We start from the raw sequence: 26,356 nt of genomic DNA on the forward strand, positions 1-26,356 counted from the left end.
TATACGATAGAGTAAATGTTGGGCACCAGGATGTAGCAATTTTAAATGTTCATGTTTAAACAATAGTTTGGTTAAGTGATGTTTATTTGATAATATTGCAGGATGTTTTTTCTGATAATTAAGTAATGCATTTTGAAGGCGTCCACCAACTCGTAGTATTCCCATTTCATCTAGAATGGGAGATAATGATAGAATTTTTGATTTGGGAGGTAAGGTTTTAGATTTGCTTAACACAGAAATCTCTTCACCAAAGGTTTCTTCTTGAGCTAATTTTAGCAAACATACCGTAGAGTTTTCAAGTTCAATTGAACTAAGAGGTGAAAATATTCTAATTTCTTGAGAGCTCTTGCAGTTATGACTAAACCTCAAACACCAAGCTGTCGTACGTTGCAGTTTTTGAAAATTTGAGAATTTTGATATAGGAAAAGGATCGACGATTTGTATTGTCAAATAACTTATCCTTTGTTTACGCATTTCAGGAGGGTCTCCTTTGAATATAATAGGTGAGACAGGCCACATACTTTCGTCTTCACTTAGCCAGCGAGGACCATGCCACCATGATTGAAGATCTGGAAATTCTTTTGGATTAATTCCCCTTGAAATATAGTCGGCAGGATTATCGGTACCCTTGACATGCTTCCAATCATATTGATTAGTTAACATTTGAATCTGAGACACACTAGTTTTGATTCAAGAAAGACAGATACTAGAATCCGACCATAGATAAATCTTGGAATATTGCAAGTTAAGGGAAGATTGTACCTTTGCTACTAATTGAGATAAAACGAGTGCACCGCATAATTCTAGCCTCGAGATTGTTATAGATTTTAGAGGAGAAACTCGTGATTTTGCAAAAAGTAAGTTTACTTTAACTTGACCTGTAGAGTTCACACTTCTAATATAAATGCAGGCTCCATAAGCTTCAATAGAAGCATCTGAAAAGCCATGGAGTTGTATGTCAACTGGATCAGGAATTGTGATAAATCTAGGAGCATTGATATGGTTTAAATATTGCAGTTGTGTACGAAAATTTCGCCACTTGTAATCTAGCTCCATTGGTAATGATTTATTTCAAGTTACTTTCGTTGCCCACAGCTTTTGAATAATTGCGACAAGGTCGTCTTGAATGGTTGGGCCAACATATTGAAGTTGATTGAATGATACACCTGTACTGGTAGGTGCCGAAGCATCAAATACTACTCTTAATTTGGTAGTTTGGTTTTGCTTATTGATCATACCATAATGAGGCATGTAGTAAGATATTTGATTAATTTCTTGATTGTTATATATTGTCGACATGTGACCAACAGACATGTGTTCTTGCGTAAACGTTCGATAAAGATTTGAAAGATTAGCGTTTTTTCGAAGTCTAGTTTCGAGACCATTTAAACGTTTTAATGCTGCATCTTTAGATTCTCCTAAAAGAGATACAGGCTTCTTTAAAGGTATAGTGACAATAAGTCTGCCATCAGAATCTCGTTTTGTAGTTCTTTGAAATATTTCCTCACATTCCTTATCATCTTCGGATAGAGTTTTAGATTTATAAGAAGGCTCTTAAATCTCCCAGAAAGTTTTGAGCTTACTCTGAAAATCATTATTTGTAACCTCATTGGAAACAAACTTGCATAAAATTTGGTTAGATGAAGTACTTGGAATAGGACCTGAAATGATCCACCCCAGAAGTGTTTTTTGCATGACTAAAGACCCTATAGGACCTAAACAAATTTGACCAGCACTGAGAAGATTAAAGAATATTCCAGCACCTAACAGAATATCGACTTTTTCCATTTTGTGAAATGTAGGATCTGCAAGTTGAAGATGGTTAGGGATATTAAGTTTCGAAGCGTTGATAGGCTGACTTGGAAGACATTCGTTGATTGTCGGTATAACTAAAAATGATAAGTCAACTTGAAAATCTGTACGTACAGATTTTATTTTTGCATTGCACCTTTTTCCAAGTTTGTTCTAAACCTAAGAGTTTGCAGCATTCTTCTGTAATGAAGTTTGATTGAGATGTATAGTCTAATAACGCTCTGAGTAAATGTGGTTTCCCAGCTTTATCTCATATTTGAACCAAAGCAGTAGTTGACAGAAATACATAACTATTTTCAGATGCGTTAGAAAACTGACAAATTGTGTTTTCGTCATTTGGTATATGGATTGTAGTATGTGCTGTTGAATTATTTGAAGAATTTTCACCTTGTGGTGATGTCTGTCCATCAGCCTTGTTATTGAAGTGCAATAAACTATTGTGCTTTGAATTGCATATTTTGCACTTGCCTGCATAGCAAAACTTGTAAATATGATTACTCCTTAAGCAATTTGTGCAAAGCTTAAGAGATTTGACCTTTGCAATTCTGTCATTGACAGAAAGTCTTAAGAATTGTGAACAATTTTGAATAAAATGTGTATTTTCATTGCAAAAGGTACAAAGTTTATTTTCATTTGAAGAAGAAACCGAGTTAGACACGTTGGTTTGACATATTGCACGAGAAGCAGGTACTTTCGATTTGACACCTTTTGTGTCGCTGGTTAATGCTACTGTTTCAAGAAAATCTGCCTTTTGTTGAAGATATAACTTGAATTCATTAAAACTTGGTAATACATTTGATTGCTCCCTTCCTAGACTATTGGTTTTTCGCGAACATTTTATTCGCCTTTCTTCTCACTCGCGGGCTGTTCGTTTGTCTAATTTTTGGCTCAATAGATAAACTAATAGTGTGTCCCAAGAATCAGTCGGTTGACCCAATGTATTTAATGATCTAAGATGTCTAGAAGTAATATCAAGTAACTTTCGAAGGTCTGCTGCTGATTCATGAGTCATTACCGGTATGTCAAATATTGATTTTACATGATTGTATACAAGGTCACTTTCGTTGTTATATCTTTCTAATAGAGCGTCCCATGCTGCCTTATAATTAACTGCTGAAAATTCTAAAGCGCGAATTATTTGACCTGCCCCTCCTTCTAAAGAAGAACCCAGATAATGAAACTTTTGAATGTCGTCTAACATAGAATTTTAATTAATTAACGCGTCAAAGGTGTTCCTGTATTCAACCCAGGAGCTATAGTCCCCTGAATATGAAGGCAATTTTATTTCCGGGAATTTAAGGTTATTTTGAAAACCCTGTATACTCGTTACGTTCGATAAATTGGATGATTCTTGAGAATAGTTTAAAACAGTGTTGTTATGAGGCTGGTAAATAGACCCCACTTTAATGAAATTGTTCCAATCTCAGGTTCTATAGGTGCTGGTTCGCTGAGAAAGGTAATTAGCTGATACCACTAAAAGTACCAGCGAGACTGCTTCCAAAAGGGATAAATTTAGAGCAATGAATTATGATAAGATAAGAATTTAACACATTTATTCTAAATCAAACAATGAAATTAAAGAGAAGTGAAAAATATATACATATATAAATAATTCTTCCTCTGTATGAAAAAGAAGAAGAAGATATATACGTATAAATAAAATAATATGTACCTAAAAATAAATAATTATGAACAGTAAACAAAAATGACAGATTTTATAAACTAAATCTAATGAAAATGTCCGAACGAAAACTACGAGAAAAACTACGGTATTGTATCTAAACTTACATAAATGTTCCGCGCACTAAAATAGTCCGTTGACCGATATGTCTTTATATTATGAGCTCATAAATATAAATAATGTCCTTACCTCCAACTTAATACCACTTGCCTAGGTATGACGAGAATTTCCACTCAAATTTTGCTACGAATCAGATGACCAAATTTACGATTACTAAATACTTAACGGGAGAGACTCTGGGTATTTGTATTTTCTATTTAATTATCCTTTATATTATTATGTGGAGAGAAACACAAATATTTGTCTCTTTTGGGGTTATTTTTCTAATTTCTTTCTTGAACGAGATGATCTGCTAATTACGGGAGATGAATTTTTTTTATATTGTCGCTTTGACGTTTTTGGGTTTTTGCTTTACGTGACAGAATCATATTTTTGACGTCACTAGAGATGGGAAATGCCGCATATGTACAATAATATAAATAAGGAACGTACTTCTTTGAATTTTGTGAATATTTTGTGAGAGTTTCGAACATATTGGCCGGCCTTGACAAGGCGATGTCTTGTCAAAATGTCTAAATAAATTAATAAGCTAAAAAACAAGAACAAAAAAAATCTCGAAGGACCAGATCCCAGATGGATCAGAATGTAACCGTAAACTAAATCTTATACTACTGTGTAACAATGCTAAAATCTAAAATTGAATCTTATTACCTCTATCACTAATATGACTGGACTATCATGTCCTGGGCTATGGCATTCCAACTTCCATGAGTTTGGAATCATCAATCGGGAGAAGTGAAACACGTGTAATGGGCCTAACATACTCCCCGGATGAAGTTTTAACTTTAATAGATCGGACTAATCCATCCTTACCGGGATATGTCTCAATCACACGTCCAAGTGGCCAACAAAGGGGAGGCGAATCGTCGTCGCGTAAGATAACTAGATCATTAATCTGTATATTTTTAACAGGTTTACACCATTTAGGTCGATGTTGCAGTTGATGAAGATACTCTAACTTCCACCTTTTCCAAAAGAGTTGTCGAGCTTGACAAATTTTCTGATATATATTCAACCTATTCGAATTATGTTGCGAGAGATCTTTTTCCGGATGAGCAGTTAATGCAGTTCCGATAAGAAAATGCCCAGGGGTAAGGCAGCCATAATCATTTGGGTCCTCAGAAAGTGGGGAGAGAGGACGCGAATTTAAAATTCCTTCTATTTGGGTCACGATTGTAGAGAAAACTTCATATGTAACTGTGAGATTTTTCATTATTCGGTATAAATGCCGTTTCGTGCTTTTTACGGCGGCTTCTTGAAGACCTGCCCAATGTGGTGCCTTAGGTACTATAAATTTAAATTCTATTCTATTTGTTGCACAGAAATCCAAGATGCAATTAGAGTTTGCATTATTTGCAAAAAAGTGGTGCAATTCAACGAATCTGTTACTTGCACCAGAAAAATTTGTACCATTATCACTCCATATAAGGGCAGGATTGCCTCTACGTGCTATAAACCTTTTCAATGCCATTAGATAGGCATCGGTTGACAAGCTGGTAACAACCTCGAGATGTGTAGCCTTTGTCACCATACAAACAAATACGGCGATATAGCACTTTTCAGTAGCGGCCTTTCGTAATTTAGAGGTTTTTAACAAAAAGTAACCGGCATAGTCGACACTAACTTTAGAAAATGGTCTACAAATTTGAACTCGGTCCTTGTGCATACCGGCCATCATTTGAGTAGCAAATTTTGCTCGAAATCTATGACAAAGAATACATCGGTGAATATCCTTCTTGACCTCATTTAAACCGTTTATTACCCAAAACCGTTGCCGAATATTAGCTAGAGTAGCTTGAACTCCAGCGTGTCCGAGTGATATATGCACAGACTTTATCAAAAGCGAGACTGTATGGTCGTCCTTTGGCAACAAAACTGGATGTTTATGGTTAAAGGACAGCTCAGACGAGCTTAACCGACCACCTACCAATATAAGTCCACGTGAATTATCGATGAAGGGAGATAGAGACCAAATACGTGACGAGCTTCTTGTGCTATTGTCTAAAAGAACCTTGTATTCAGCTTTGAAATATTTTCTTTGGAGACTTTTAACGATAAAATTTTCTGCATTTAGTCGTTCATCCGCGGTTACTACCTTGCCTGACTGCAAGCGACTATTACTTCCCTTGAAACGAGCATTATGAACGAACCGAAATATATAGCTAACGGCCTTAACTAGTCTTTCATATTCAGAAAATCGCGAGAAAAATTCAACCCAGTCTAGCACATCGTCTATTGCGACGTGATGTGAACGAGAATGTTCCGTTTTTTCTTCCGGTAACGAGTCTAGTAGGATTAACTTTAAATTTGAATAGTCAATAATTCTTTCTTGTAAGAAAGAAGGACCATAAAACCACAGAGAATTATTTGACAGTTCCTGAGGAAAGGAACCTCGAGAATTTATATCCGCGGGATTGCATGAGCCTGGTACATAATGAAAATGTACCTCTGGAGTCAATTCCTTAATTAATGCTACCCTATTCGCAACATACTGTTTCCATTTAGACGAATCACTGGCTAACCAACTTAATACTATCATGCTGTCTGAATATATGTGATATGAGCTAAAGGATAAGCCGTTCTCAAAAATCTGTTTTAGAGTTGCAAATAACCTAGCAGCTAACACTAGTCCTGCTAATTCCAATCGAGGAATTGTAATTTCCTTTAAAGGAGTGTTAAAACTTAATACATAATTTGTTTAATTCTAAATAAGGTGGCAATGACATATTTGCTGATATTTAGTAAGTTGCCGATTGTCAGAATGACAAGATCCAAAAATTAAATTTCATTACGTACACCAACGAAAAGCATTTTGTATTTTAGAAGAATAAATGTAATAAATTGAAGATACATTCCTTTTATTAGAACCACAACAATAATACAGTCCACCCAAGATATTTATACATATTTTTTGGTCCAATTCGAGCCCCATATTTTGAAAGTCAATTGCAACGATCTATTGAAGAAGAAGCCACAAGCGAAGTCTATAGTAGCAGTCAGTGGCCCAGTCAAGTAGTGAACAATTTTAAAGAAATTATTACACAAAGAGGTGATATTCAATAAAATCAATTGCAACAATCTATTGAAGAAGAAGCCACAAGCGAAGTCTATAGTAGCAGTCAGTGGCCCAGTCAAGTAGTGAACTATTTAGAGAAATTATTACACAAAGAGGTGACATTCAGTCTACAAACGAATTGGTCAACTATAAATTACAGTTCAAGAACGCTATTAAAATTATAACACGAAGATATCCTTTTAAACTATTTTCTGATCATATTACTGTAATTAAGGGTTTGCAGTTTTACATTATTTTGATTACCCCCTTTTTTCAACTTTAAAACGATTATTTTGAAGTCATTTAGAATATCTATTTTTGAATATTTGTCAAATTGACATTTCGATAACAGTTCCAGTTACTTAGAACTTGGAACTGATTTCATTTAACGTTGGTGTACATTTCTAGGTCAATATTGCATTTTTTCCTATTATTTCAAAATTGATACAATTTTCAAGTAAAATACAATTATTTTTGATGAAATAATGTGTCCATTTACCATTGCACAATAATTACACTTGGGATACTATTTCCATAAGTTCAAGTTCAAGTTTCAAGTTCAATATAAGTTCAATTTTAACAGGTCTACTTATACCTGTTTTTAATCAATTGCCAATTTACCATTTCTATATTACGAGGTACGATTATACGAGGATTACGAGGTAGATACGATATTACCTCTATAACAATACAAATACAATTATTGTCAAAGGTCTATTTATACCTTTGTCAAACCATTGCTAGATTACAATTTTAACAGGTCTATTTATACCTGTTTTCAATCAATTGCCAATTTACCATTTCTATATTACGAGGTACGATTATACGAGGATTACGAGGTAGATACGATATTACCTCTGTTACAATACAAATACAATTATTGTCAAAGGTCTATTTATACCTTTGTCAAACCATTGCTAGATTACAATTTCTATTTAGCCTATATTTCCATTTTGATTATTAATATGTCTATTAAACAATTAATAAGAAACAGAAATTCATTGACTCAAGAACTAGCAATGTTAAATGAATTTGCTACAAGTATAGATACCAATTTGCCTACTATTTCAGATGTAGAATACAGGTTAACTGGTTACAATGATTTATTACAAGAGTTTAATCAACTTCAGAGAACTATAGAGGAGAAATGTGATGAAACAGATCTAGAGACTCATTATGAAACACGAAAGCAATTTAAAACATCATTTTTTGATGCTATGGCAATATTAATGAACTATGTGAATAAAAATGCAATTAATGTTACTAATGGTACAACTTTCCCCAATTCAAATCAATCTTTTGACTATATAAAAAATAACTTTTTACCAAAAATAAAATCAAATATAAGCCATACCAAAGATCAGTGTAGACTAGATAATTGTAAAAAATGTTCAAAAAAGCATAGTACATTGCTGCACATTGATTCTCAAATTAAATCAACAATAATTTTAGAGCCATCTACTAGTCAAACAAATTTATTAGTTGAAAATAAGATTCCAGTTACACAAGTTTTGCTGCCTACTGTAACATTTCAAGGTAAGGATAAATACAACAATTTTCATAAAGCTAGAGCAATTTTAGACAGTGGTGCACAATCAAATTTATTCACTGAGCCTTTTTGTCAAAAAATTAATATTCCATTGATCAATAGACATATTCCAATTATCGGTATTAACCAATCTGAAAGCATTACTCATAAAAAAAGCAGCATCAATATAATTTCAAGCAATAAACAGTTTTCTGCAATTTTGAACTGTCCAGTAGTACCAAGTATTAGCACTGCTACTCCATCATATGTCTTAAACAATTCTCTGTGGCGCATTCCTGAAAATATTAAATTGTCAGATCCGTCTCATTATGAGCCAGTATGCATAGACATACTAATTGGAGCTAGTGAATTTTGGTTTTTGCTATCAAAAGGCCAAATAAAATTAGGGAAAAACTTACCAATTTTACAAAATACAATGCTATGTTGGACAGTAGCAGGCTTAGCACCAATATCAAAACCCATTTCAAGTCAACACATTTTCAATTTTTCTGTTATTGAAAGTTTAGATGAGCAATTAAAAAGGTTTTGGGAATTAGAAAAAATTCCTGAAAGTAACTTTTTATCACAAGATTATATTGAAAGTAAACAATTATTCTTAAATACTACATCTAAAGCTCCCAATGGACAATTCATTGTTAAATTGCCATTTAAATATCCTCCAGAAATATTAGGCAATTTCTTTGATACTGCGGTAAAACGCTTCTATTTTCTCGAAAAAATACTCACAACCAATCCAAAGTTAAAATACTTATACAAGCAATTTATTGATGGATATCAAGAATTTGGTCAATTATTCAATGTTACAAGGACTATTGATACACAATTTCAAACCTATTACTTTCTTCATCATAGTGTATACAAAGAATCAAGTCTCACTACTAAACTAAAAGTAGTTTTCGATGGAAGCTGTAAAACTACTAGTGGTTTGTCTCTTAAGGATATACAATATGTGGGTCCTAAGATCCAAAGTAATATATTTCCTATTTTAATCAAATTCAAACAATACATTTACGCAGTTTCAGCAGATGTCAGCAAAATATATGGACAAATTCAAATGATCCCTGAACATGAATCACTACAAAGAATTATCTGGAGAGATGATCCAGAGAGAGAACTTCAGGTTTTGCAGTTAAGTACAGTCACATATGGCACTTCAGCTGCTCCATATCTAGCCATACGATGTTTAAATCAGTTAGGTATTGATCATTCAAATAAATACCCACTTTCTTCCAAAATTGTTTTAAAGGACTTCTATGTAAACGATCTATTAACTGGTGCCAAGGAGCTTCAAACACTTAAACTTCTGTGTCAACAAATTTGTTCTATTTTAAATTCGGGCCATTTTCAACTTCGAAAGTGGATTTCTAATTCACAGTCTTTGTTAAATGAACTTGCAGACAACAATGTTTTCAACTCAATTCTCATGTTAGGAGAAAATGAATCATCTAAAACTTTAGGCATTCAGTGGCTTAGTCAACCAGATTTGTTTATTACACCTTCAGACCATGTTACAAAAAGAACAATTATTCTATCTTATATTTCCAAAATTTATGATCGATTAGGATTGCTTAGCTCATGTATTATAATAGCAAGAATTATTATTCAAGAGTTATGGTCTAAAGAATTACTATGGGATGAACATATTCCTAAAAACTTGTGGAAAACTTGGCATGAATTTTATGTTCAATTAAAAAACCTTAACAAACTACAAAAGATTTCTATAAATAAAGGAACTCTTAATGCAAGTAAACTCAATAGTGTTACAATGAAACTTAATAAATCAGCCTAAATTGAGTCATTTTATGATATTATTCACATTCTAAATACCAATAAACAATTACCAAAGCATTATAAAATACGTTCATTGCAACTTTTTATTGATGAGGTTGGTGTCTTGCGTGTAGGAGGCAGGTTACGTTTTACTTTGCTTAACTTTGACATAAAACATCCAAAATTATTATGTTCAAAGCATCCATTATCACACCTCATAATTAAACACAAACAAAATACACTCTTACACGCAGGAACTCAATCACTTTTGTCTTCTATTAGACAAAAATATTGGATAAGAGGAGCAAAAAATCTACTAGCTAAAAGGTTTATAAAAGACTATATGATATGCTTTAAGGAAAAGCCTACTCTCTGTACAGCACTCATGTCTAACTTACCTGACAAACGTGTTTTGCAATCATTTCCCTTTCAGCATAGTGGTATAGATTATGCTGGTCCATTTTCAATTGCAGATAGAAAGGGAAGAGGTAAACTAATTACCAAATGCTATATATGTGTTTTTGTATGTTTTTCAACCAAGTCAATACATCTTGAATTAGTTTCAAATTTAACGAGTGAAAATTTTGTGGCATGTACGTAGATTTATTTCAAGACGAGGTATGCCTTCAAATATATACTCAGATAACGGTACTACTTTTATAGGTGCCTACAATGAACTTAAGGAGTTGGGTCAATTTTTACAACAGCATCAAGGTGTTGTTTTAGATTTTGCAGCAAATCAGGGTTTCATCTGGCATTTTATACCTCCATACTCTCCCAATTTTGGTGGCCTATGGGAGGCTGCTGTCAAAAGTACAAAATTTCATTTTAAAAGAATTTTGAAAGATGCAATATTGACATATGAAGAGTTTAATACACTATTAATTCAAATTGAAGGAATATTAAATTGCAGGCCGTTATTTGCATTATCCAATGATCCTCCTGACCTAAATCCTCTAACTCCTTCACATTTTCTTATTGGACGGATCATCACAGACCCTCCTGATGCTGATTTTCAAGAAGTTCCATCTAACCGACTATCTAGACTTCAATTTGTGCAACAACTGAAGCAACAATCTGTAATCGGTTTTCAAAAGACTATGTCACTCAACTACACAAGCAGTATAAATGGAACGAACCTGCATCTTCAATAATAGTGGACAGTTTTGTCCTCATCAAGAATAGCCAGTTACCGTCTTTCCGATGGAACATTGGACGAGTGTTAAAATTTTTTTTTTTTGGAAAAGACAATATCTCTAGGGTAGCGGAAGTTCGGACGTCCAATGGTGTTTTAAAACGATCTATTAGAGACCTCTCTTTACTACCATTACAGGACTCACATGTGTAATGTAGTTAATTTTGTTGTGTTTTATATTACATTAATATTATTATTATTTGAAGGTTCCCTTCAAGGTGGGGGCTATGTTAAAACTTAATACATAATTTGTTTAATTCTAAATAAGGTGGCAATGACATATTTTCTGATATTTAGTAAGTTGCCGATTGTCAGAATGACAAGATCCAAAAATTAAATTTCATTACGTACACCAACGAAAAGCATTTTGTATTTTAGAAGAATAAATGTAATAAATTGAAGATACATTCCTTTTATTAGAACCACAACAATAATACAGTCCACCCAAGATATTTATACAGGAGCTACCCGAGATTTTGCTGCGACCAAACTTGACGAGACTGATCCATCTAGATAAAGGGATCTTATATAAGCACATGTACTATAAGCATCCTTGCTGGCGTCTGAGAAAATATGAAGCTCCTGTTCTCGTATTAACTGTTCATGAAAATACCATCTCGGAATTCTACACATATTCAATGATTCAAAGCCATTGACCAACCTTAACCACTCCTTAATGATGGAATCGTCCGTAATGACGTCATCCCATCCAATTTTCAGTTTCCACAATTTTTGCATTAACAGCTTTCCCTTTAAAACGAATGGGTTAATGATGCCTATTGGATCAAAACACTGACTTACTATTGACAATATGCGACGTTTAGTAAGCTTACCTTCAACTAGAAGACGAGGACTAGAAAAATAAAAACTATCTTCTTGCGGATTCCAATGCAGTCCTAACACTTTACTATTTTGAGATTCGTTAGTGTGAATTTCTACATTATCGCGAGCTACCAGATTGTTAAACATCAAGAACTCTGATGAATTTGAGTTAAACTTATGAAGAGAAAAACAGGCTGCATTCAGAACAGACGACAATTGTTCATACAACACTTGCAAGTCACCTAACGTTTGGGTACCGGCTAAAATATCGTCTATGTATGTCTGATTTAGAATTGCATTGGTAGCAAAGGGCATTTCATGGGCATTGTCCGCTATATTTTTTAAAACTCTTTGACTAATGTATGAACTGCATTTTAACCCATATAACAACCTTTTATACTCAATTATCTGCAATGGGTCCGAGGTATCATTGCGCCATATTATGCGCAATAATGCGTGTTGTGTGGGATCAATGGCAATGTTCATATACATGTTACTTAAATCGGCAGTAAGAACGTACTTAAACATCCTGAAACGACATATAATTGAAAACAATGACGGCTGCAAATTGCCACCATTTAACATTACTTCATTTAAAGCAATGCCGTTAGAAGTCGGACAAGAACCATCGTAAACCACACGAATACCTATACTACCGTCCGCTTTGCGTTTCGAAACATTAAAATGAGGAATGAAGTGTTGATCTTTACCTACCACGGGATGAGGATCTTTGACTATCTGTGAAATTCCTACCTTCAAATGATCATTTATAATAGAATGGTATTGGGCAAATACTTCGGGATTAGCAATCAGCCTTTTTTCAACATTTAAAAACCTTTTCTGCGCAATTCTATAAGAGTCGCCTAGTTTAGACGTCGCATTTTGAGAACTAAAGGGTATAGAGATTTGATACCTGCCATCCGGCAATATCTTGGTTGTTTCTTTAAATATACGCTCAGCCATTTCAGCTTCAGACCCGGGTGTATGGATTATCGGTATCTCTTCAACCTTCCAAAATCTTTCCACGAGAGTGTTAAGGCTTTCATCATTTCCTTCTGACACTAGCAACGATACATGTCGGTCCTGTTCTTCACAAGATGCATAACTCACTAGACCCAAATTTCGAGGATTAGTAGAATCCTTGTGGCGATGATATTTTCTATCAACAGAACCACCAACAATCCAACCGAACAAGGTATTTTGAAGAGTCGGGAGTCCTTTACCTAGGTGAAATATGCCATCCGAGAAAAGTTTATAACGGAAATCTGCGCCGAGGAGAATAGAAATTTCTGACCTAACGTGAAACTCATCATCAGCTAATCTATACTCGAGAGGAATATTGAGCTTGGATATATCAATCTCTACCTGAGGTAACTCACAAGTGATATTTTCTAATACTGCACAATTAATATTTAAACTATTCTTTGTATTACTTGAATAAACTACGAGATCAACCATTTCTGTTGATTTAGCTACCCGAGACCCTACTCCTAGAACACTAGTTGTGTTTGCGTACGTTTGAAAACCTAGTCTTTCTACTAAGCTACTCTTTATCAAGGATAGCTGACTAGCCGTATCGATCAGCATTTTACACGAGATATAATTGCCAAATGCATCTGCTATTTTTACTTTACATGTGGCCAATAGAATAGAGCCCTTTTGTACTAGAGGTCTGCTAACAGCTAGCGCTGCTCGAGAAATATCATTTTCTCTATTGTCATTTAAAATAGTAGCACTCCGTTGTACCTGACTGTCAGCTGAAACTGTAGGAGATTGTCCTCTGGATGCATCAGCGAAGCCTCTTCTACTTCCCATATTCCTGTTGCCTTCACTGTTGGACGAATGGTGCAGGGACGAATGATGTTTTTTATGACATAAAACACATAACTGAGACGAAGTACAATTAGCAATTAGATGAGAATGTCCTAGACAATTTATACAAAGCTTCGATCGTTTCACAAAAGACAACCTATCTTGAATTGAGAGTGCTTGATATGCGTGACAAGCGTAAATTTTGTGACCCGTATTATTGCAAAATGAGCATTTATTGACATATCCCGAAGATGGACTAGCTTTACGATTTACCACCATTGTATGAAACGAGGCCTGTGTTTCCTCCTTTCTATAATGAGATTTATTCCTTTCTTTAACGTTTAGATTCTCTAGGTGAGAACATCTTTCATCTATAAAGTTAAGGTATTCATCAAGAGAGTCTATTTTTTCGCCTTTTCTTTCAAATTCTATAAACCTACGTGTACCAAAGTCTAAATGTCTATCAATAAAATTAATCAAAATCAATTGCAATAATTCAGAGTCAGAGAGAGTTAAATTATTTATAGCTTGCAACGTATTTTTTATCTGAATATAAAATTCGCGTACATGAATATGGCTTGCATTACTATTAAGAGACTTAATATCGAGTAATTCGTTTAATAATGCTTTTATAATATTATATTTATTTGAATATCTATCTTTCAAAGTTTTTAAAGCTATATGAAAGTTATCATTCGAAACTGTTATATTATTAATCATTTTGAGAGCTTCACCTTTAAGATATGACTTTAAATAAATAAATCGTTGTACATCGGTAATTTCATTATTATTTATAATAAGGGCAGAAAATAAATCGAAAAAATTTGACCATTGACTAGGGTCACCAGAGAAATATTGAATAGAAATATTGGGTAACTTTACACTAGGTGCCGTACTTGTCTTATTATTGACTAGTACTTGAGTTGAATCTATTACGGCTCTGTGCTTCTGAGGATTCATCTTCTCAGCTAGACGAGCTGATAACTCAGAAAACAAATCCTCCTGAAGGGACCTGTCCACAGGTTCTTGTGTGTCAGGTGTAGCTAAATCTATTATATCTTGATTTACCGAAAATTTATCAAAGCCATCTTTTAACAGTGACATTTTATTTTCTACAATGAATAAATTAGTTTCCGAGTTTAATTTACTATTAACCCATTTCTGAATTCTGGTCATAGACGCTTTCGCGGATTTGCAATTTTCCTTGGCCGTTTTAATATCCATTCTTAAAGTTCAGAGAAGTACCTTCTTTAGAATAAATGTGTTAATTTATAATAAGAGAAACAAAGAAACTTAATAAAATGAGAGAGAAAAATTAATATGATCTTTAATGAGTTAAATTAATAGCAAAATAAGCAAATCACCAATATCTATTCAGATCCGTCTCGAAGGACCATGTTATGAGGCTGGTAAATAGACCCCACTTTAATGAAATTGTTCCAATCTCAGGTTCTATAGGTGCTGGTTCGCTGAGAAAGGTAATTAGCTGATACCACTAAAAGTACCAGCGAGACTGCTTCCAAAAGGATAAATTTAGAGCAATGAATTATGATAAGATAAGAATTTAACACATTTATTCTAAATCAAACAATGAAATTAAAGAGAAGTGAAAAATATATACATATATAAATAATTCTTCCTCTGTATGAAAAACAAGAAGAAGATATATACGTATAAATAAAATAATATGTACCTAAAAATAAATAATTATGAACAGTAAACAAAAATGACAGATTTTATAAACTAAATCTAATGAAAATGTCCGAACGAAAACTACGAGAAAAACTACGGTATTGTATCTAAACTTACATAAATGTTCCGCGCACTAAAATAGTCCGTTGACCGATATGTCTTTATATTATGAGCTCATAAATATAAATAATGTCCTTACCTCCAACTTAATACCACTTGCCTAGGTATGACGAGAATTTCCACTCAAATTTTGCTACGAATCAGATGACCAAATTTACGATTACTAAATACTTAACGGGAGAGACTCTGGGTATTTGTATCTTCTATTTAATTATCCTTTATATTATTATGTGGAGAGAAACACAAATATTTGTCTCTTTTGGGGTTATTTTTCTAATTTCTTTCTTGAACGAGATGATCTGCTAATTACGGGAGATGAATTTTTTTTATATTGTCACTTTGACGTTTTTAAGTTTTTGCTTTACGTGACAGAATCATATTTTTGACGTCACTAGAGATGGGAAATGCCGCATATGTACAATAATATAAATAAGGAACGTACTTCTTTGAATTTTGTGAATATTTTGTGAGAGTTTCGAACAAGTGTCATGATTAATAAATTTGTCATATGAATTTAAAAATTCCTTGCATTTACTACGTTGCGCATAATTTATGTCCTCAAATTATTTTCGCTCATTATAATGTTTTAACAAATCATCATGATCGCTTTCTGATTCTAATTGCGAGTTAATTTTGTCAAATTCCTTTAAAAGCTCATTATACCTTTCGAAACGGTCTTTAAATTCGATAATTTGGGCGTTACCTAATTGTGAGTAGTTAAAATCTGCATTTTCATATTTAATATCTTTAAAAAATGAATTAACGAACTGCTGATATAATGTTTGTTTTTGTTTAATCGATCCTCTAAGTTTCAGCAAGGATGGAGCCATTATGATTTATGATCATGACAAATGTCAAAAAAACAGTAATGTTTTTAGAAAAATATGAATGAATCTTTATGATTTATAATTATTATGACAAATGTCAAAAAACAGTAATATTAGAAAAATATAAATGGATCTCTTACTTGAAACTTTTATGTTATTTAAATTTAGGAATGTTAAAATGTTTTATTACCAGTTAGCAAAAAAATTTAATAAAACTGAGTTTAGCTTAAGTTCGGAACTAGGTATCCTATATTATTGACGTTTTGATTTATTGTCAAAACTGTAGATTTTTTGTATGGCTGCTAGTGATTCTTCTCGAAGGACCAATGTTTATGATTTATAATTAGACTTTTTGTTGTTAACTTTCGATTGTAAAATAAATAATTGGAGTAATACATTCGCAGAGCAATAAAAAAATACGTCTGTATCTTCTTACAACTTTTAATCAATCTATGAATCTGAAATCAATCAGAAACAAGTCTGACTAATTGGCTCTGCCAAACCATTTAAAAAAAAAAAACTTTTAATCAACTCCCGTTGCTAAGCGTCGCACTGGACAATGTTTTTAAAGCTAAGCTAGGGTTTAAACACAGATCATGAATTCCTAACATTACTACCAGAACATCAGTTTGGTTTTCGGGAAAATCACTCTACTATACAACAAGTCCATCGAATAGTAAATGAAATATCAAAAACTCTCGAAGAAAGAAAATACTGCAACGCTGTATTCCTAGATATCTCACAAGCGTTTGACAAAGTTTGGCACAGAGGTCTGCTTTACAAAGTAAAATTAAAACTATCTAGTAACTATTTCTTCCTAATCAAATCCTACTTATCAAATAGATACTTCTCTGTAAAATTCAAAGACCAACAATCCAGCCTCTGTCCTATTAACTCCGGAGTTCCGCAAGGTAGTGTTCTCGGGCTGCTGCTTTTCTCACTTTACACAGCCGATATATCAGAGTCTCATAATACTACGATCGCTTCCTTTGCTGATGACGTAGCAATACTAGCTGTAAATGAGGATTCCATACAATAAGACCTGCAACACCATCTTGACATACTCAGTGAATGGTACACAAAATGGCGAACAAAATTATACAAAACAAAATCATCTCAAATAACGTTTACAACCGCCACAACTCATGCCCACCTGTAAGAATGGAAAATGTACGAATACCAACAGTAACAGACGCTAAATACCTTGGCCTCCATCTTGACTAAAGTCTTACTTGGAAGAAATATATCCAGACAAAAAGAAGAGAGCTAGACTTGAAATTCCGGCAAATGTATTGGCTCCTTGGGCGCAGATCAAAACTCAACATCCAAAACAAAATTCTTCTGTACAAAGCAATACTCAAACCTATTTGGTACTATGGACTACAGCTCTGGAGCTGTGCCAAGTCAACATCACTGAATATCATCCAAAGATTTAAATCTAAAGTTCTAAGATCAATAGTGAATGCACCATGGTACGTAAGTAATCAAACACTTCACGAATACTTAAATATAGCTTTCATCAGAGAAGAAATCCATCTAGCCACGGAGTCACAAAATGAGCGTACCATTCACCATGAAAATGAGTTAGTACGGGAATTATTCTATAATGGCCCTGCCACAACGAGACTAGATAGAACCTGATCTCAGAACCTACTTTAAAACTTAAACATAAATAGAATAAGATGAGACATCATTGGAAGTCTCTTCTTCATGCCCAAAAACATGGAACAAATTTACTTAATACTCTTTTAATGATGTAGATTGTAAATAAACATAATTACACAAAAAAATAATAAATAAAAATATCAAAAGTCGATTTTCTCTTTAAACAATATATTTATTTGATATCACTGATATGCTGGACAGTAAAAATTTAAAATTATTTAGTGATACTCCGGCAAGGACTGTTTTTTTTATTATTCGATGAAAATCCTGCTAAGTGTTTTTTACATGGATCATTGGCTAATCGCATTGGCTTGATAAACATCAAAAGTCATTTCCAGCATATCACAATATTTGTCTTTACTATTTTTTTATATTCGTATATATCGGTTTGCACTTCAGCATCACATCTATCTGGAATGTACATAAATCTGTTGCAGGTAAAAGACTTTCCTTCATCGGCATCAGAAGTATTATTTAAAATGGTCACCTGACATTCTTTCTCTGCTGTTAAAATTCGTGATACTTCCATTTTATTATCAACGACTGCATCTATTGTTTCCCTTTTTGCTTGTTTTTCTCTCATATTAACAATCACATCAGCACCTTTATTATCTTGGTATTCAGAAGCTATATTCTGATTACTTTTCGTACACACTCCCTTATATCTTCTAATGATAAAACGTGCATGCCTAAAAAATAATTTTTATATAACTTTTTAAGAGCCAACAGTAGCGCGTCATCAATATTACTTCGGGATATAGTACCACACCTTTTTTCGAAAGTTCTGCGAAACTTTGGCAACAGTGAGTCGGGATTGTTTGACATAACTGAGAGGAAGGCTGAATATTGTGATATTATATTCATAGGCGCGCTAAGTGAAAGTAATAGAAAACTATTTTAATATAAGTATATAAATATTTATAAAAATAATCCAAAATAGGTGAAAATATTTCTAAAATTGGGCTATGTACCGCCATTCATCTTTACTATATTACGAATATGTGTGCCAAATATCTCGAGAAAATATTCAAAATTAAAGCCGCAATCTTGGAACGCGTTTTCAGTTTTGATGATGCGCTACTGTAGCCTCTTAAACAAATTTATAAAAAATTGAAAAGAAAATCAAAAATAAATGTCCTATTACCTATTTACAACCTGTTGGTGCTTACAACACTTTTTTCTATGGTGCTTAACCTTACTTATTGTACCGTCAATGTAGGGAAAAATAGAAGGAATATAGCTTGGACTTAGTTCATTTTCAGATTTTTTATTTCCCACGAAATGAGCACTGCAAATTCGATCTGAAGGTTTTGGGGTCCAATCTGAACCGTCACCACTAAAAAATAAAAAACAATTTAGATATATAGTATATAGTTACATGTATATAGGCCTACAAGTAGTATTTCAATTGCATCAAAATTAGATTATGTAATACTTACTTTTTCCTATTAATAGCACGAATCCATCTTCTTCTTTTCTCTGATTTATGTGCAATTATTGGAAATCTATAGAAATTACATTTACTATTTTTGCTATTATTAGCACAATTAAATACGCAACATATATTTACCATTTTTGAAAAAATTTATTCTTGCAAACAATGACACTGACATTACAAAAATTCGCCAAAATTTTTTGACATTTACTACGGTTGCCTACTCCGAGTGCGGTGGGGAGACTTGACTTACGTCTCAAGAGTACACAGAGTACACACAGTTAGTCGAGGAAATGAAGCATTTTGGCTCGCAATTTTTTCGTCCAGCATGGATTTACTTGAAATTTTCACAGAACGTAAGGAATAGTCCAAGGATCATTTTCTATATCATGCCGCTGTACGCTAAAACCTTGGGGGTGGTTGCCACCCCATCTCGGGGCGGGAACATTTTCATTAGATTTTAACTATGTAAATCGATGTAAAAAGTGATTATAAGAAAAAATGTTTTTTACATTTTCTTTGTAAAACTAATACTTTTCGAGTTATTCACGCTTGAAAGTAACAGTTTTTCGATGAAAAAATCGACTGTTTTAGAGGGTCTTTTGAGAATACCTCGAAAAATATGCATTTAATAAAAAAAAACTGTAGATATCAAAATTGTATCTTTTAGTAACACAAACCAAATTATTTTTCTGTAATATCTCTAAGACCAATACAAACCGAGATACGGCATGTTAAAAGTTAGCTTTTTTCGTCAAATGCATAATTTGAAATATTCAAAGTAAAATACTGGAAAAAATTTGCATTTTTCGAGGAAAGCTTAAATAATCTTTTTTTAAGTATACAGTTATGCCTTTAAAAAAAAATAATTAAAAGTTTATAGTCTGAAAGTAAGCGGCTTATGATTAAAAAAAGTCGGTACCTGCTTTTCTTTATGAAAAAATCAGTGAAAACAACCCCCGAACTACCCTCCTGATTAAAAATTGGTTTTCACCTTTCTGTAGTTCCTTTTATATTTGTATTATCAATACATCCAAGAAGTTTGACCTATTTAAAAGGCCTAGTTTTAGAAAAATTGGAGTTTAAAGAAAAATAAATTTTTTGGAATTTCCCATTTTTCACCTTTTACTTCAAAATATCTCCGAAAATACTGGAGATAAGAAAAAAATGATAAATTACCAAATTGTAGCTTCTTTAATAACTAAAATTCACTTGTACATAGATCTTCATTACAGTGAATAGTTAGCGAGATATAGCTGTTTAAATCCTCTATTTACGAGCAAACACCCCCTTATTCGAGCATATTAAACCCATCCTAATTAAAAATTGAGGGATCTTACGGAATTTAGTTGAGACAGTCTTATAACTCTTCAAAAATCCTACAAAGTCATTTTTGAAAAATCTTTTCACCGCCAAAAATGAAGGAGCTATGTTTATAAAACGAATTTTTTTTTTCGAAAAATTCGGATAGTCCGCTTATGGATAATTTTCAATGTATGTATAATACCACAGAACCGGTTCGTATACTGGAAGATGACTAAAAAACTATTTGTATTTGTATTTGTACATATTTGTAAATTCGTATTTTTGTGTAAATAAATGTTTTAGTAATTCTTTAATTCTACTTTTTTTCTGTATAGATCTATTAAAATATCTACTTATAAAAACTGTAATGTTATTAAGGGTGGGTTTTAAGGGTTGAAGTATTATGATATTATATCCTAAAGTATAAAACAATCATTATTTAACCAATCAAAACCAAATTTTACCCATATTAATGTATGCAATATTTTTATATAATTTTTGACAATAAGGGGTTGTTTATACCCCTAAAAATAATCAACGCCCTAGATGATATAGAATATGAAGTACAGGGTGAGATGATCCTAATCCCAAATTTTTATGTAAATCGATGCAAGCCGAAATTATTCTTTTAGGATAAGTAAATTTTTTATATATAGCTCAAACAAGGGTGGTTTTAAGGGTTGAAATATTATGATAGTATATATTAAAGCATAAAACATTTATTATGTAACTAATAAGAACCAAATGTTGACAATATTAAAGTTTAAAATGTTATTTTATAATTTTTTACTACTAGGGGTAGTTTTCACCCTTACAAAACCAAAAGCGTACAACAGCTCAATATAGAAAATGAACTAGAGGGTGTAATGAGCCTAATCACAAATTTTTGTACAAATCGATGCTGGACGAAAAAATTGCGAGGTTTTGTCATTTTTTCAGCTTCATTTCCTCGACTAAGTCTACAAGAGCCTATATTTACATTTAAAAAAACGTTAAAACTTCATTATGTATTAGAGTAATAATAATGTTGATGAAATTTTAGAATGCCAGGTACAGGCTGTAGTGTGGCCAAATTTATTACCCATTACTTTAATCCTTACAAATAAATTATACAATTTATTATTCTAAATGGGAAATAAGCCACAATTTAACTTGAAAAATGATTTTATTGACGTTTCAACTTCCAACTCGGACGTCGTTATCAAAATACAAAATATTACTAAATTAAAAAAAAATGTTGTAACTTAGTAAAAAAACCCTTCTAATAATTTAATTTAATCTGACTCATTCATATTGGCAATTCAGACATATATCATACATTTTAAAGTAAAAGATTTTAAAATGATATTGCCAATATTTATGAGTTGCGTCCTGGGACGACTTTATTGAAAGATAGTTTATTCGATTGCATGAAATCAACTTTAACTCAAGAATATCCGTCACAAAAAAGTCATAGCATGTGATTTGTCTTTAAAAAGAAACCACATGCAATAGTGACAGAAAAATTCTCGTCTTAGTGAGATTAAATATGTTAGTTATATAATAAATTATACAAGTACCTAATTCAAATTCACATAATCCTAGCTGACCTCTAAGGACGGAATGTATTCAATAGTTAGTCCAGTATTGATGGAAATTCACTAGAAGCGACAAATTTTCAGTGTAGAATGGAGATTGAAGTCCTAGATTTCCATAAACGTTGCATTTACCGTTGGATAAATGTGAACAACCGGTCGTTTAATTTTAAGTACCAAACCACCCAAATATCAACAATTTTTCTTAAATAGGTATTATAATCCACTAAACATCTTTATTTCACAACTATATTTACTATTTTCCATACATAAAAGACATAAAAATACCGATTAATCGTATTATGATTCAAATAACTGTACTCTCGTGACGTAATCGCGGTCTCAATGTTTATTGTTCATTGGTTGTCAAAATAGGCAACCGTAGTAAATGTCTAAGAACCGTGGCTACGGACGCTGGGATAGTCTCTTGTATCCCCACCAGTCACTGATCACGCACGGAGCGAAAATGTGCAAAAACTCCAAATACACCGTGTAGATTCTGTCTAAAAATATTGTTTACCAAATTAATATTATTGAGTATAAAGGAAACGATGGCAATAAAATAATAATGGAACCTACCCTACAAAAATATGTAAAGTGTAACAATTAATTTGTAAAACTGCAAAAATCAACATTTTTAATTAATGTTTTAATTTTTCGGTATCATTTGACTACGAGGTGTTGAGCGAGTAGTAACGTTCTGTATTTTGTCGTGCTTTGAAAAACATAGTGCAAAAACAGTGTCATCACTGAACCTTCCACTACAAATAGATGTAAGTATGTATATTTCACTCATTATTAGTTGAGGTTTGTTTTTATTTTAAAATGGATGAAAAACTGAAACTTTAGCATAACACATAGAAGCTAAATTATAATTTCAAGCTAAAGACGCAATTGCTTTTGACTACATGAGTAGTGACCTAGCAAATACACCAACAGTCAATATGTCTCAGTCTCAAACGTATCAATTCCACGGCCAACACTCCCAACCAAATATCATGCCGTTGTGATGCATGCCGAAGACAACCTGAAATTGCACGATTACATTAAAGTTATAGGTGATATTATAGGCCCTAAGCAAGTCTTTTTCGCATCTAGGATATCAAACAATCGCATTTGTATCTATCTTTTTAGCACTAACCTTGTTGACCAGCTCGATCCGAAGACTTATTTCCCCTGCTAAAAGAATAATTATATCCAACGTTCCACCGTTCATACTGCATGGCATAGTTGAAAATAGCATTAAAAATCTTGGACTTCGTATCGCATCTCCTATATCCTATTTAAAGCAGGTATTCCTAGGGACAAATATTCACATGCATTAAGTTTCAGACGCCAAGTTTATGCATACCCTCCCTCCGAAAATTTTAAATTACAAACATCAGTACTTATTTGCTTCGAAGATTACGAACACAGAATCTTCCTTTCTACAGATAAAGTACATTGTTTTGTCTGTAACCAAACAGGACATATAGCCTCCAACTGCCCAACTCCTCCGACAATACAATTACAACTGAATATATTCCAGTAAGCCCTAATTCATCTTTAGAAATTTTATATCCCTCTACACATAACGTCAAAGACCCACAAATCGAAAATAAAGACTTTAACACTGACACTACACAATCAGACCAAATTTTCCATAACACAAGTTTCTCAAAAACGATGAGTCACTGTGAAATAGAAACTCATAGTGAACTACCAAGCCCTGAAATCTCTGAGAAAGAAGCTCAACCCTTATTAGAGATGCCTCCCTCTCTATCAGCTTCCCCCGAAAAAGTCCACAACAAAGAAAAAAGCACAAAGCTGATATTCAAACAGATTAAGTATTAACCGAAACCACCAAGAGAACAATCCAAGAAGCATACAAACAAAATCCACAAACCTCTAAGATACCCACAAACAATTTCCTTTTCTTCCTTGAAAATACTTTCAGATATCCTGATCCTTATTCGGAAGTGAAAAAACTCACGAATGATGTAAAAAGTCTACTTTTAAACCTACATGCTATATACCCAACCCTTCCAGATAGAACCGTAAAAAACCGATTTACCCGTTTAAGTAAAAGGATCAAAAAACAACTAGAACTAGAAACCTCTGAAGCCACAAGTTTAGCAGACTTAAGTTCATCATGCGAACAATCTGACGATGCGTACCTTTCTGATCGATCTCAAAGGTCGCAGCACTCACAAATCTCCCCTTTTAATACATCCCATTCAGCTTAATTCAGTGGAATTGTAATGGGTTTTACCTTCGTCTAGAAAATCTCCAACTGCTTGTTTCCGATACTTCACCAGATATCATCTGTTTGCAAGAAACCAATTTTATTAGTAAGCATAATCCATACCTTAAAAATTATGCTCTCTACCACTTTATACGAACATCACACCCACGAGCTAGTGATGGTAGCTCTATATTTATTTCAACAGACATATTCCATCAAGAATTACACTTAACAATAACTCTAGAAGCCGTTGCCGTAACTGCCTGGTGTCCAAATAAAATTGTAATTTGTAACGTATATATTCCTCCATGTCACACCCTAATTGCTCTGGAAATTACAAGCGTAATTAACCAACTTCCTGAACCATTTATCTTAGGTGGAGATTTTAATGCACATAGCATGATGTGGGGCTCCAGTAATACTTTCGGTAGAGGTAAAATGATCGAAAATATCATAATCAATTCCAACCTTAATTTTCTAAACACTGGAAGCAGCATATACTTTCATATCCAAACGGGCACACTCTCTTCCATTGATTTCAGCATCAGTAATCCAGAATTATTATCTATACATCTTGCATGGAAAACACTGGAAAGCTTCTATGGCAGCAACCATTTTCCCATTTTAATTTCCAACAATGATAACTCACAAAGCGAAAGCAAAATTAAGTGGAAAATTGCTCACGCTGACTGGGATAAATTTCGGGAATCGTGTAAACTAGCTGTAAATGATTGTAAAATAGCATTAAACCGATTCCGTAAAACTAGAAACCAAGCGGATCTAATAAATTTTAGAAAACTAAGAGCTAAATCTAAGCGAATTGTCAAAGAAAGCAAAACGGACTCATGGAACAAATACATCAGTAGCATAAATTCTGACACACCTCCTAGTCAAATATCGACTAAAATAAAACAGAAGAATAGTAGATATACAACATATAAAATTCCAGCCGTTATAGAAGATGATAATGTCATACCTGATGATCAGCAGATTGTAAATACACTTGCCAAATACTTCTCAAATAGAACAAAACATAATAACAACGCTACCGGAACAATAAACATATCAAATAAATGTTTTGTACATAAGAATCCAAATTCCGATGATCATACTGTCAATCTCCCACTAACGATCGACGAATTACTCGAAGCTGTTTATTTCCTAAAACATAGTGCTGCAGCATAGAGGTATATATTAACATAGAGTGAGCCTACTTTCCGCGCTTCCTGACGACAAGATCTCATGGACTGCTTTGCGGCATCTCTTTCTAACACATTGTATCGAGAAACTAAGATGACATTAAGTGTGAATATAGGTACGGAAGGGGAGGACAACTGTCGCAGCTTTACTATGCGTAAGAGTGAAACAGCACTAATCCAAATAAAAACGATGGTGTCGTCACTTCTCTCTGAATGACACTCTCTCTATGCTAATATATAAATCTATGTGCTGCAGAGCCGGATGACATTCCATCGATATTTGTAAAACATCTTCATGAAGATTCCCTAATAAAGTTACTAGAATTCTACAACAACATAATATGGCTACATAACCAATTTCCATCATTTTGGCGACAAGCTATAACTATTCCACTCAACAAAATTGATACTTCTACCAATACAACTATGACATTTCGACCCATCTCATCTCATTAACGTGCACACTGCAAACTACTGAAAAAAATTGTCAACAAACGCT

The 26,356-nt window shown here is 33.2% G+C and overlaps 2 protein-coding genes across 2 annotated transcripts; both read right to left on the reverse strand.

Annotated features, from left to right (window-relative positions):
• Positions 1–1,071: 1,071 nt before the first annotated feature.
• LOC114335826 (uncharacterized) lies at positions 1,072–15,040 on the reverse strand. Its single transcript, XM_050656998.1, has 2 exons — positions 14,713–15,040; positions 1,072–1,520 (listed from the first exon to the last, which is right to left on the reverse strand). Exons 1-2 carry the CDS (start codon positions 15,038–15,040, stop codon positions 1,072–1,074), a joined length of 777 nt encoding a protein of 258 aa, XP_050512955.1.
• Positions 15,041–18,321: 3,281 nt separating this feature from the next.
• On the reverse strand, positions 18,322–19,763 carry LOC114335821 (uncharacterized). The gene is made up of 3 exons (XM_028286111.2): positions 19,560–19,763; positions 19,265–19,456; positions 18,322–18,809 (listed from the first exon to the last, which is right to left on the reverse strand). Exons 1-3 carry the CDS (start codon positions 19,691–19,693, stop codon positions 18,449–18,451), a joined length of 687 nt encoding a protein of 228 aa, XP_028141912.1. The 5' UTR covers positions 19,694–19,763; the 3' UTR covers positions 18,322–18,448.
• Between the last annotated feature and the right edge of the window lie 6,593 nt (positions 19,764–26,356).

Source organism: Diabrotica virgifera, chromosome 7 (genome assembly GCF_917563875.1).
Source record: "Diabrotica virgifera virgifera chromosome 7, PGI_DIABVI_V3a".
Lineage (NCBI taxonomy): Eukaryota > Metazoa > Arthropoda > Insecta > Coleoptera > Chrysomelidae > Diabrotica > Diabrotica virgifera.